The sequence below is a fragment of the Drosophila suzukii genome, chromosome X (assembly GCF_043229965.1).
Source record: "Drosophila suzukii chromosome X, CBGP_Dsuzu_IsoJpt1.0, whole genome shotgun sequence".
Lineage (NCBI taxonomy): Eukaryota > Metazoa > Arthropoda > Insecta > Diptera > Drosophilidae > Drosophila > Drosophila suzukii.
In genome coordinates this window covers 20,680,446-20,693,322 of record NC_092084.1, presented here as the reverse complement: position 1 = coordinate 20,693,322, position 12,877 = coordinate 20,680,446, and the positions used below count along the sequence as shown (strand labels likewise).

Sequence of the window (12,877 nt, the reverse complement as noted above, 5' to 3'; positions counted from 1 at the left end):
CAACTATCTTTTTTTCTTTAATAATTATAATATAACCATTATTTTGAACACGGCTGTACGAGTATATTTAGCTGACTGGTGTCTTGGGTTGGTTAATGCGCCAAGTGCCTCTTGATATTCGTTGCCAATAAACAGAAACAGAAACCAACGAAAGAGCAGCGATAATACTTCATAAAAAATTGTTAAGAGCTTACGCAAAGCCAGGAAGTGACAGGTACATTTGATACCCTGTAGAAACTGGGGGTCTCATCGGCTCTAGCATTACATTTTCATATGATATTCAATGGATTACAACTTTAGAACTGTCAGTCACAAAATAAATATAATAATAATAGAACTGCTTAAAATCATATAATTTTCAAACAAATATTTTGAAAGGCACTATTTAAATCATAATTTATATGCTTCAATTGTTAGGCAATCATTTATTAATTAATACAAAATACCTTAGATAAGCTAAGCCCATATTTAATAAGCTAAGAAACAGGTAACAAAATGTTATAGCACAGTTAAAATTAAATTGCTAACAACAATTAATCACACTGCGAAAATGGGCAATATAATTTGAAAAAGTTTTCCACCATTATTGTGCTATCTAAAATTTCAAATCCCAATATTTATGGGGTATTTCGGAGTTGTGTTGCCCCTGATATTGCTGCCTTTTTGTTATTGTCTTGTCTACAAGCCACTTTTTTGTTACTTTAATTATTTACCATAAATTCACAGAGCAAGTGGCGTCCAAGAAAATCGAGAGAAGTTTGGGGGAAAAAGTAAAGCAAGGCAAATTGTTGCACAACTAAATCGCATTTATTTAAAATTCCAGACCATTGCGAGCGGCGTTCACCGAAAGGTATCAACGTGAAACAACAGCACAAATATTTTGCTTTGGCGGCAAAATAAATATGTATGCAAACCGACGATCGGCTGGGGGAACCTGTAGTGCATGTCCCAACTCCGTAGATGGGGAGTACGGGGTCTTGAGGGGTCTTGGGGGCCCCCGATATCCAGGGTAGTTCGCCCCCACAGTGACGCCTCGTGGCGCTTTTCATTTTTTTTTTAACTCGGCTGCCTTGCATTTTCCTGTCTCTGATTTTGGCCTGCGATAGCCAAGTGACTTACTTTTCGCCATGTTAAGACCTCGATTCGGTTTTTAATTTTTGCCTCAGACTCAGGTGCAGTTTTGGAAATATTTAAGTCTAAGGAGACCTTCCTTAACTAAGGAAAAACTAATGCAGCTCTATCTTTTTTCCGTCCTATTTAAACTTAATTAATTAAATATTAACCGGCACCATAAAATATTACAGCCCATAAACCATTGCACCTTTCCATTCCTATCAATCATCGACCAATGCCGATTAACCTTCACTCCGATTCGGTGTGGCTGTTACAAAACTTTAATTCGAATCATTTTATGGGCTTACACAATTCCACGGAAAATTTCTTTCTCCGCTCCAAATCCCCACATGAATTATATATTTTTGATTAGCATTTATATTTAATTTTTGAAACCTTTTGTTGGAACTTCTATTGTTCTTTTAACCAGCTATTAATTAGAGCACAGCGTTCATTGACTTATTCTAAACCCAAATTTCATATTATTCACCCCTCAAAGTACAAATTCACAAATTCCAATCATCAGTTCTCATTTGAGTTGTGTCGCGTTACGAAGTGTTGCGGAAATAGAGTTGGTAAACCATACTTTTTAAAATTGAGAACAACCAAAGGAATGTCTGGGAAATAATTCAAAAGTAACAAGAACAATTAGATAATGTTGAGCAAAAAGCACGAACAGCGGGCGAAAAAATGAATTGAGTCCAATTTAATCTATGACACCATCGCCCCAAACTGCTTTCAAATAAACTAATTAAATTTAAGTAAAGCAACAGGCGCAGCAACAACAAAGAATTATTTATTGCCAATAGCCAAAGACAACAGCGTTGCCTTTCATTCAAAAACACAAGAGCCTACGAAAAAAATGTATAAGAAAGGCAGGCTGTTTCAGTGGAACCGAACTGGGATACCCTTGAATTGGGATAAAATCTAAAGTAATGGATTTGAGAATTGAATAAATTATTTTTTAAGTGTTTATTGAGAAAATAGTATAATAATATCAAGCTTGTGCGATTTTTACACAACTTCATGACTATAATTAACCCAAGAAGTAAATATTTTGATAGAATAAATGGTTATCCTCAACTTTAAACAAACGATACATATTTTTTGAAACTTTGAATCTGACTAATAAATCGTGTATAATAATATAACAATATATTAATAGGTAGTATGGTATAATAATAATAATACATTTATTCAGTTTTTATGCCCCTGCAAGGAGGGATTATAAATTTTATCAGAAGTTTGTAACGCAATGGAGAAAATTATACGACCTTATAAGGCATATACATATATTCTTCTTTAGCTTTACTAGATGATTATCCTGATCACGGTAAAATTTCTCGGTATACCATATTGCTGCCATACGAACAATCGGTTTAGTATGAGGAAATTCCTATATTTTGGAGGAATTTGTTAAGTTTAAAAGTAATCAACATGAAATTTAACGTATCGTATTATTTTATATATCTAGTATAGTATAGATATATAGATTTTATATTCTGATCTGGGTACAATTCTAGTCGATAGGGGGATTAAATTTTATAACTGATGAACTACAGGGCAAATACTCCAATCTACCATCTGCAAGGGTATTAGAACTTCGGCTAGGATAATCTAAATTTTAGTTTACTTTATATTACCTATATTTTTATGTATTATCTACAAACAAATGCCTTTTCAAAGTCTTATTTTAGATTTTATTAACATTTCTGAACCAAAAAAAGTCTTGTATTTATTAAATCTAAGCCCGTGATCGTTGGCCGAATAATGCCAAATTTGAAAATTAAGCCACTTTGTAGTACCCTCGTTGCGGTTATGAAAAATGCCTCCAAGTGGCTGGCGGCGACTCCAAGGCTTGGCCTGGAACGTGGTCGCCTCTATGACGAATCTCTGGTGGTGGCGCAGATCGGAGATCTGGGCACTGGGGTCCGGGGTTCGGGGTTCGGGCACTACAGGCACCGTTAGGCACCGACCACTGCGCACGCGAACAGTTTTCATTATTTACTGTTTATGATACTCTACGCCCAAAGCGAACTATACCATAAGGGTATGTTGACTGATCTATAAAGTAAATCAACTGAAATATTTACGATATGAGAAAAATATTATTATTATAAAAATATTTTTAAATTTATTAATATTATTATTAAGTATATGATATATGATCCATAAAGTAAATCAACTTAAAATTATTCCATTAAAGCATTATTATTATAATTTAAATATTTTTAGATTTATTATTATTATTATTAATATTATCTATTGAATCCATACGACAGTGGTATTCTGACTGATCTATAAAGAAAATCATCCGAAATGTATTCGAAAAACATTAATATTATTAACATATTTTTAGATTTATGAATATTTATATTATTATCTAAAAATATGCATACGAAAGGGTTTTTGACTGACCAGATAAGAAAACATTATTATTATTTAAGTATTTTAGTATTTATTTTAATTCAGTATTAGTTTTAAGTATTTTTAGAATTATCATTTTTATTATAATTTAAGTATTTTTAGAATTATTATTATTATTATTATTATATAATGCTATTTCATAGCTAAATCTATAAGCTTACATAGGGTTGTTTTTAGAGTTATGGCAGGAGTAGGCCTTAAGCTCGCTAAGATATATATTTTTAGATTTGATAAGGTATTTTTAAGCAGTCTCATAAATAAAATAGTAATAGTTTCATTTAAAGTTATATATTTTAATATATAAAGCTTATAAGAAACTTTTAAGAGCGGATCTTAAGGGGAATATTTAAGAAATATGAACCTTTTGAGGGTATTTCCACCTGGTGGTCTCGCCAGACACATTTGTTTCGCTGGCTTTTTGTTTTAACTTCTTTTTTGATTGCCAAACAACAATTTGGCAGCCGTTGCTGGTTCTACGAATAAAATAAAAGCGAAATAAAGCCAAAATAAAGGCTGAAATTGGAGCGCAGTGGACAGGCGCAAGGCACACGATACAACGCATTCCTACCGAAGTCCAGTCCAAGTCCAGTTTTGGCTTTAGTTTTAGTTTCAGACTCGGTTTCAGTTTCAGTTTCGGTTTTTTTTTTGGCTTCGAATCACGTTCCATTTGATTGTTTCTATTTTTTTTTTTATTGCACTTTGCATTGTTTTTTGTTTTCGGGGTTTGGCAACTGCGCCCAACAACAAAATCGCTTTAAGCTTGGCGCCTGCACTTGTGGGCGCCGATAATATGTATAGAAAAAATCGAAAAAAATTGGAAAAAAAACAGAGAATTACGGGGGAAAAAGTCTTCAACCTGTCGCGTTTTTGGTCAATTAGCCACGGCGCGTATGAGTAATGCCCAGCGACAAGAAGTCGAGAAAAACACAAAGACCAAAAGTAAAATGTTATTTATGATTCGATTTCTTCAAAGCGCCGTCCTTGATTTCGCTTTTGGCATTTTCGGGGCGTCGAAAGTGACGGGCCCAGTTGCCATCGAATTGGATTGTATTGAATTGATGGGCGGACAAGCCTAGGTTCTCTCGGCCATTTATAAGGCGCCTTAGAGCTGTAATTGGAACTACACTTAAATAGAATGGTCTCTACGGGTGTTCTCATATTCCGATATTAAATCAAGTACTTACAGCTTTTTCATAGAAAAGTTACTGCTTGATTAATTTAAAAAAATCATTGATATATATAGGTATTAATTTCTTAATTATTTATAGTAATACTTAACAATCCTTCACATAAAAAAATGGTTCTTTAAATTAAAATAATGATTTATTCTGACTTAAATTTCCTAAAATGGTCTATCGTTCTCCCATTTCTCATATTTCGATATTATATAAAGTATTTACATCTATTTCAAAGAAAAGATACTGCTTGATTTATTAAAAAAAAACATTGATGTATATATGTATGAATTTATTTAATAAACTTTCATATAAGAAAATGGTTCTTTTAAAGAAACAATGATTTATTCTGAATTAAATATCCTAGATTGGTCCACCATTTGGACATTAAAAAAAGTATTTACAGCTTTTTTTTTTTAAAAGACACTGCTTGATTAATTTAAAAAAATCAATGATATACATATGTAGTTATTTATTTATTTAAAAATTGTTCTTTAAATTAGAACATGATTTAATCTGTCTTAAATTTGCTGGAATGGTCTACCTTTTCTCCCCTTTCTTATATTTCGATGTTAAGTAAAGTATTTACCTCTTTTTCATACAATAGATACTGCTTGACTTATTTAAAACATCTTTGATATATATAGTTATTATTTATTTACTTATTTATTACTTACTTATTTATTACTTAACACACCTTTATTTAAACAAGGGTTTCTTAAACTAAATTATGATCTATTCAGACTTAAATTTCCTAGAAAGGTCTACCATTTCTCCCATTTCCCATATTTTGATATTAAGTAAAGTACCTACAGCCTTTTCATAGAAAAGATACTGCTTGTTTATTTTTAAAAAAATCATTGATATGTAATGTTATTTATTTATTTATAGTTGTACGTAACAAAACTTCATATAAAAAATGGTTTTTTAAAATAAATAATGATTTATTCTAAATTAAATTTCCTAGAATGGTCCACCATTTATCCCATTTGCTATATTTCAATATTAAATAAAGTAAAACAGCTTTTTCATCAAAAAGAAACTCCATGACTTGTTTGAAAAATCTTTGAAATATAAAATAACCTATAATTAAATAATGATTTATTCCGATTTAATTTTCCTATGTTGTGAACATGATTTTCTCGACTTTTCCTAGTTTTAATTACGCAATCGAAAGGCCAAAAATTCACGTATTTACAGCTCAAAATCGCACCCCTCTCTTTTCCCAACGATGCGCTCAAGTGCATCGGTAAAAAACGATTTTGACTTCAGGTTTTTTCGTTTGTCTTCTTTTTTTCTTTTTTATTTTTTTTTATTTTTTTTTGCAAGCGACGCGTGCTGAAAACTTTACGGCGTGTTTTTGTTATTGTTATCCGCTCATTCATGTTAATTAACCGCTCGCAACAACAAAAAAAAACGATTGTGAGCGGTTTGCCATTTCTCGCTTGTTTTTTGCTATTTCCAATTGATTAACGGCTGAATAAGCCTGCTTTGAGCCATTGTTTGCAGGGATTTGAAGAGATAAAATATAGGGTATTGAAAAAGGGATTTAAAAATTTAACCAAAATTAATTACAATATCAATTCATTCTGTTTTTATAACTTATTTTGAAAGAGATTACTTTATTGTCTAGCTTTTAAGGTGCGTTTTGATAATTAGTGTTAATGTTTTTGGCTTAGGTACATTTTTATTATATTTTAAAACAGTACTTTTGTAGAACTGGTAATATAATTTGTTACTTTTTTTTGAGAAACTTCTAGTATAGCAAAGAACAAGATAGAATTTTAAGGATCCATCAAAATCGAAGCCCTTTCTAGAACTAGTCTCCAATTATAAACTATTTATTTATATTGTATCAAAATTATAAATGATAAGAACTTGTGATATCGTAAAACTTCGCGTAATCACATGTCATGTCCCCAATTATAAGCGATTTATTTTTATACCCGTTACTCGTAGAGTAAAAGGGTATACTAGATTCGTCGGAAAGTATGTAACAGGCAGAAGGAAGCGTTTCCGACCCCACAAAGTATATATATTCTTGATCAGGATCACTAGCCGAGTCGATCTAGCCATGTCCGTCTGTCCGTCTGTCTGTCCGTCCGGATGAACGCTGAGATCTCGGAAACTATGGGAGCTAGGCTATTGAGATTTGGCGTGCAGATTCCTGAGCTTCTTACGCAGCGCAAGTTTGTTTCAGCACAGTGCCACGCCCACTCTAACGCCCACAAACCGCCCAAAACTGTGGCTCCTACAGTTTTGATGCTAGAATAAAAATGTTAACTGAAATGTATTGTTTTCACCAATACCTATCGATTGACCCAAAAAAAAGTTTGCCACGCCCACTTTAACGCCCACAAACCGCGAAAACCTGTGACGCCCACAATTTGCATGCTAGATAAAAAATTTTAACTGAAATGTATTGGTCTCGTCGATACCTATCGATTGATCCAAAAAAAAATTTGCCACGCCCACTCTAACGCCCATAACGCTTAAATCTGTATACCTCCGGTAGGTGGCGCATTTTAATCTCGCTTTGCTGCTTGCATATCTCCATATAGCTGAGTAACGGGTATCTGATAGTCGAGGTACTCGACTATAGCGTTCTTCCTTGTTTTTATTATTATCAAAATTATAAAAGATAAGAGCTTGTAATATCGTAAAACTAGGAGTATACAAATGCATTGCCTTGTAAATTTGTAAGGAATGCCTATATAATGATAGAATTTATAAGATTATTGGGAACCTAATGCACCTTGTTTCTTAAAGTTTTTTCTTTGAATTCCCTAAAAAATAGGAACTTTCCTCCAATTTAATAACACCCTTTCAACTTTCGTCATTTTGCAGATGAAATTATGAAATTTAAAAGATTATGGGGATCCTAAGGCACCTTGTTTTATAAAGTTTTTTCCTTGAACACCCCCCATTAACAGGAACTATCCTTCGGTCTAATAACACCCATTTAACTTTCGTGATTTTAGAAGATGAAATGATGGAATTTGAAAGATTATTGGGAACTTAATGCACCTTGTATAAAGTTTTTTTTTTTTAATACCCCCAATAACAGAAACCTCAGATTCAATAACACCCATTTAAAATTCGGGATTTTAGCAGATAAAATGCTGGAGTTTAAAAGATTATTGGGAGCCTAATGCACTGCACCTTGTTTCATTAAGTTTTTTCCTTGAATACCCCCAACAACAGGAACTCTCCTTCGATTTAATAACACTCATTCAACTTTCGTGATTTTAGAAGATGTAATGATGGAATTTAAAAGATTATTGGGAACCTAATGTACCTTGTTTCATAAATTTTTTTTTTAATGCCCATTTAACAGGAACTTTTCTTCAATATAATAACACCCATTAAATTTTCGTAACTTTTGCAGATGGCATCGTTAACCTTGCACTTGATAGTGATAGCTCTGCTGGCGTCGACTGCGCTGTCGACAGCAACAACACCAGCAACAACCACAGTGACGCGACAGCGCGGCAGGGGCGGCGTCGCCTTCCAGGGGGAGGGGTTAGCTAGGCCGACAGGGGGCGTGGCCGTATCCACGACCAGCACAGAGGCGCCGACGTTGAGGGCGCCGCGGCAGCGTCGTCCGCCCACGACGCAATCGATCGATGTGACGGTGACGGTGACCCCGATTCGCAGTCGCGGTCGCGGCGGCAGCGCAGCGACGCCTCTGCCGCCGGTCACAACAACAACAACAACAACAGCTGCTCGGGTGTTGCAGCGACGACGCAGCAGCACTTCCAGCACAACAACAACCACAACAACAACAGCGGGCACTCCTGCAGCTGGAAGGTCTTCCAGGGATCGAGGGAGTGTGAGGGGGCCGCGACAACCGCGGGATACGCCGGATACCAGTATTCGACGCAGTTGGCAGTCCGCCCAGCCCACCGCCACCCCCTACCGGCCCACTTCCAGTCCCAGTTTCATTTCCAGTTCCAGTTCCAGCTCCACTTCCAGTACGACTTCCAATCGAGGCGCACTTAAAACGTGAGTGGTTCCCCATTTTAAAGCAAATGAGATATGTACCCCCTTACAAAAAATGGGAAATTGGGTCAAAAAATAAATGTTCCTTAAAGTGATGGAAATCGATAGCATTTTTAGCAAGCTGCTCAAAACAGTCGGTCTTTTAGCTGTACGCCTTGATTTGACTAAACTACGACTGAAAAACCACTAAATAATGAGTATTTTTGACCAAAATCTGAATCCCAAAAATAACCGATCTACCCCCTTACAAAAAATGAGAAATTGGGTCAAAAAATAAATGTTCCTTAAAAAGAGTAAATCGATAGCATTTGTTGCAAGCTGCTCAAAACAGTCGGTCTTTTAGCTGTACGCCTTGATTTGGCCAAACTACGACTGAAAAACCACTAAAAAATGAGTATTTTTGACCAAAATCTGAATTCCAAAAATAACCGATCTACCCCCTTACAAAAAATGAGAAATTGGGTCAAAAAATAAATGTTCCTTAAAGTGATGGAAATCAATAGCATTTGAAGCATTTGTATACGAATATAGGATAGGTAGTTAGGATAGTTAGTTAAGATAGATAGTTGGGATAGATAGTTAGAATAGATAGTTAGAATAGGATAGATAGTTGGGATTGATAGTTAGGATAGATAGTTGGGATAGATAGTTAGGATAGATAGTTAGTTAGATAGTAACTTAAGGAACATTGTTCTTCACTTATATATATCCTTTAAATGATTTAGTTTGCAATCCTATTAAATTATTGGTATGTTAGTTTTAGGTAGGATTTTTGATATTGATACCTATTAGGTAAAGAGTATAAGAATTTAGAGTCTAAAACTCTCTTTAAATCAAGTTAAGAGTCTTATCACTTAAAAAATGTATAGTCTGCAAGCATAAATATTAATTAGTTAATCAATAACTGTTTAAACAAGAACTAGGGCAATCTTTCTAATAGGATCTTAAAATTCCCTACCTATGATCAGGGTATTATTTTTTAAAGTGATTATTAGATGTTGTCTTCTCCACGATTTGATAATATAATTTATCATAATCTGATAATTCTAATAATCCTTTCAAGTAAGGGTGTGGTACTTTTTAGATTTATATAGACTTAGGTAAAAACATATAGCATTCTTTAATCATTGAATAACTTTTAGGTACCCAGTTAGTTAAAGTAAGAACATCATTTTGGACTTATAGTGATTTATTTTTAAAAATGTACTTACTGGAGCAACGATTTTTATAATTATCGTGTAATATCTATAGGATATTTCGGTGTTCGTATCACCAAAGCCACATTCATTGTGGTTTTTCCTTTTGTGATCTCTTCACGAGTCTGCCCATTTAGGGTGCCGCTTTTTGATTAAGTTACCATGACGGAGACTTGTCATATTCCATTCCCTGATTGCGATTCCCGATCCAATTTCGTTGACAGGCCACGCATGATCCAGCGCCTGGTGGCCGGTCACATCCACAACGCCCAGGGACACTCCACCTACGAGGTGTCGGCGGTGAGTGCCAACAGCTCCTCATCCAGCTATGGTCCCTCGACGACGGAGAGGAGTACCACATCCTCCTCTACCTCCTCCTCCACGACGCCCACGACGACGACGACTGCGAGGCAACCTCCTGTGAGGAGCAAGGCAAGCAGCAGCTACCGCCTGGCCAAACCTTCGACCAGGCCGAGATTAAGCAGCACAGCGGCCCCTACGAGATTTAGTAATCCGCCAAGCACCTCGAGAACCACCACCCCACTGCCTCCCCCCAAATCCAACACCCCCAATCCCTTCAGGGGACAGGAGTTCGACGATGACGATGAGGCCCTGCTAAACGAACCCGACGACTTCGACAACTGGGACAATGGCATCCTGCGGCTGAGTGCCGGATCCGGCAAGGAAGCAGAGGCTCCGGCCAAGAAACCGCCCAAGGAGGACCAGAAGAAGACGCTGGCCGACCAGGTGAGGGACGGCAAGTACGGCCTGATCGAGAAGGAGCTCTTCCGCCGGGTGCCCAAACGGCCAGGGGTGCTGAGCTATGCCCGCAACTCGGAGGTGCCGCTGGACAACGAACGGAACTATGGCGGGCTGAACGAGGAGGACATCTGGCTGGCGGAGGATCACCTGCTGGTGATCAAGGGCGGCGCCCTAAATGAGGAGGCCGACGACAACCAGCAGGGTCCCTGGCCGGCCATCGATGACTACGATGCGCCCGGGAGACAGATCAAACTGCCAGCAAATCCCGCCGTGCCGCCTCCCTTTCCCGTGCAGCTCGAGCCGCACGGGCCGCTGCAGCTTATCCGAGATAATCAACTCGAGATCCTCCGTCCGGCGACTGGCAATGCAACGCTATCCGCTAAGGGAGCCCACCACCAGGGCCACCAAGGCGCCGCCGGTGAAAATCTCGCATCGCATCCTGCTGCCCGGACGGGAGCGATTGCAGCATCTCCGGCAGCTAAGTCCGCAGATGCCCAGGCCCCGGCCTACGTCTATCCGGCGCCCTATGCCCCCTGGCTGCTCTACCCCAACGACTCGGTGGCGTCCCAGGGTCTGTTGAGGACTCCACCGCTCCTGGGTCCCTGGCTGATCAACGGGCTGAATGGCAATGGTTCGCTGGTGGGGGATTCTCCGCTCCCAGGCAATGTTAGCGACTTCGACGAGGATGATCCCTCGTTGTATTATCCGCCGGCCTATACGTTTGTCTACAAGAGCAACTACTCGAATCCAGTGCCACCGGGTCCTTTGGTTCCTGGCATAGTTCTGCCCCCGCCGCCGGATCACTTCAGTCGACTGGAGGGCAGTGTGGCCAGCAGGAGACCTTCGACCACGAGCAGCACCACAACTACGAGCAGTACGACCAGCAGTACAACGACCACCAGCACCAGCACCACCACTACCACCTCACGACCTCCAGTGCAGCTGCCTGCCATTCGCACCTCCTACAAGCCCAAATACAATGGGATCACCTACCTGCCGCCGCCGCCTAGGCAGAGTTCACCCAAGTATGTGGAGCGGGTGCCCGTTCCGGTGGCAGTGCCCATACCCATCTACCCAGTCAACTATACGCCGCGTCCCCAGCTGGTCTTCGTGCCCAGTTCCACGGAGGGCAGTCGCCAGGAGCCGCCGCTGGACCCACCGCTCTCCAAGTCCAATCCCATTTACTACGAATACTTTGAGGCCAAGCGGCAGCCGGGATCGATCAAATCCAATGTCATCGATGACTTCCTGGCCACCAAGCCGCCCAAGCGGCATCACCATAATCATAACAACAATGTGTCCCCACATCATCACCAGCGGGAGCACCTGCAGCACTACAAGGCATCGCCCAGTCCGGCCAACGATGTGGCCCCCGAGGTGGTCAACATCACGCCCAAACCGAGGACCGCCCAGCTGCAGCTCCATGCGGAGTACGAGGCCTCCCTGGGCCAGCTGCTCAGGAGCAACCTCATCTCGCCCCCGGCAGGAGTCAATGTCAGTCCGGGGCGCTTCCAGGTGAGTCCTTGGTGAAGCCAAAGAGGAGAAACCAGAAGTCATGGTCTAAATCCATTAAAAATATCGTTAATTCCAAATAAAAATGTGTAATTATTAGTCTAAAAAAACATTGAAGTGTAATTTAAATTTATAATCCGATTTTTATTATTTAAAGAAGATCCCTTACTTGTCCTTGGTTTTAGCAAAGGAACACCCAAAGTCTTAATCTAAATCCATTGAAAAAACATTAATTCTAAATATAAATCGGTAATGGTTAGTCTAAAAAAATAACTCAATCATACAACAGTAAATGTTTTAAGATTTTTTCGTTAACTCCGAGAGACTTTGCAAGCTTTTTAAAAAAAGGAAAACAAAGTGTTTCTTGTTGTAAGAAATATTTTAAAATTTTAAGTACACTTGGCGTTTTTATTTTTGGCATCACAATTATTTTAATTAAATAGCAATTGATTGAAATGCTCTGCGCTGAAATGTAGGCAATGAAAATTCGATCTGCCAATTGAGCAAAGCGCCATCTATGAGCAACCCGACGAACCATTCGACAGTAAAACCAAAAGTTTTAAACTTTAAGAGTAAGCAGATGTTGCATAATTTTAGGCTGCGTTTGTTTGGTGGTACTAGTACTAATTTTGAAAATAAAATATATTCACTTCTGTTGGTTGATATTTATATATAAAATATGTGGTAAAT

General features: G+C 38.3%; 1 protein-coding gene across 3 annotated transcripts in view; it reads left to right on the top strand.

The window, feature by feature from the left end:
* Nucleotides 1-12,877, top strand: part of LOC108005385 (uncharacterized) — a 50,133-nt gene that overhangs the window by 35,319 nt on the left and 1,937 nt on the right. For all 3 annotated transcript variants that reach the window (XM_036821330.3, XM_036821331.3, XM_036821329.3), the window contains exons 4-5: nt 8,104-8,720; nt 10,138-12,190. In XM_036821330.3, the coding sequence (XP_036677225.2) occupies nt 8,104-8,720; nt 10,138-12,190 (2,670 nt within the window). The remainder of the gene's footprint in view (nt 1-8,103; nt 8,721-10,137; nt 12,191-12,877) is intronic.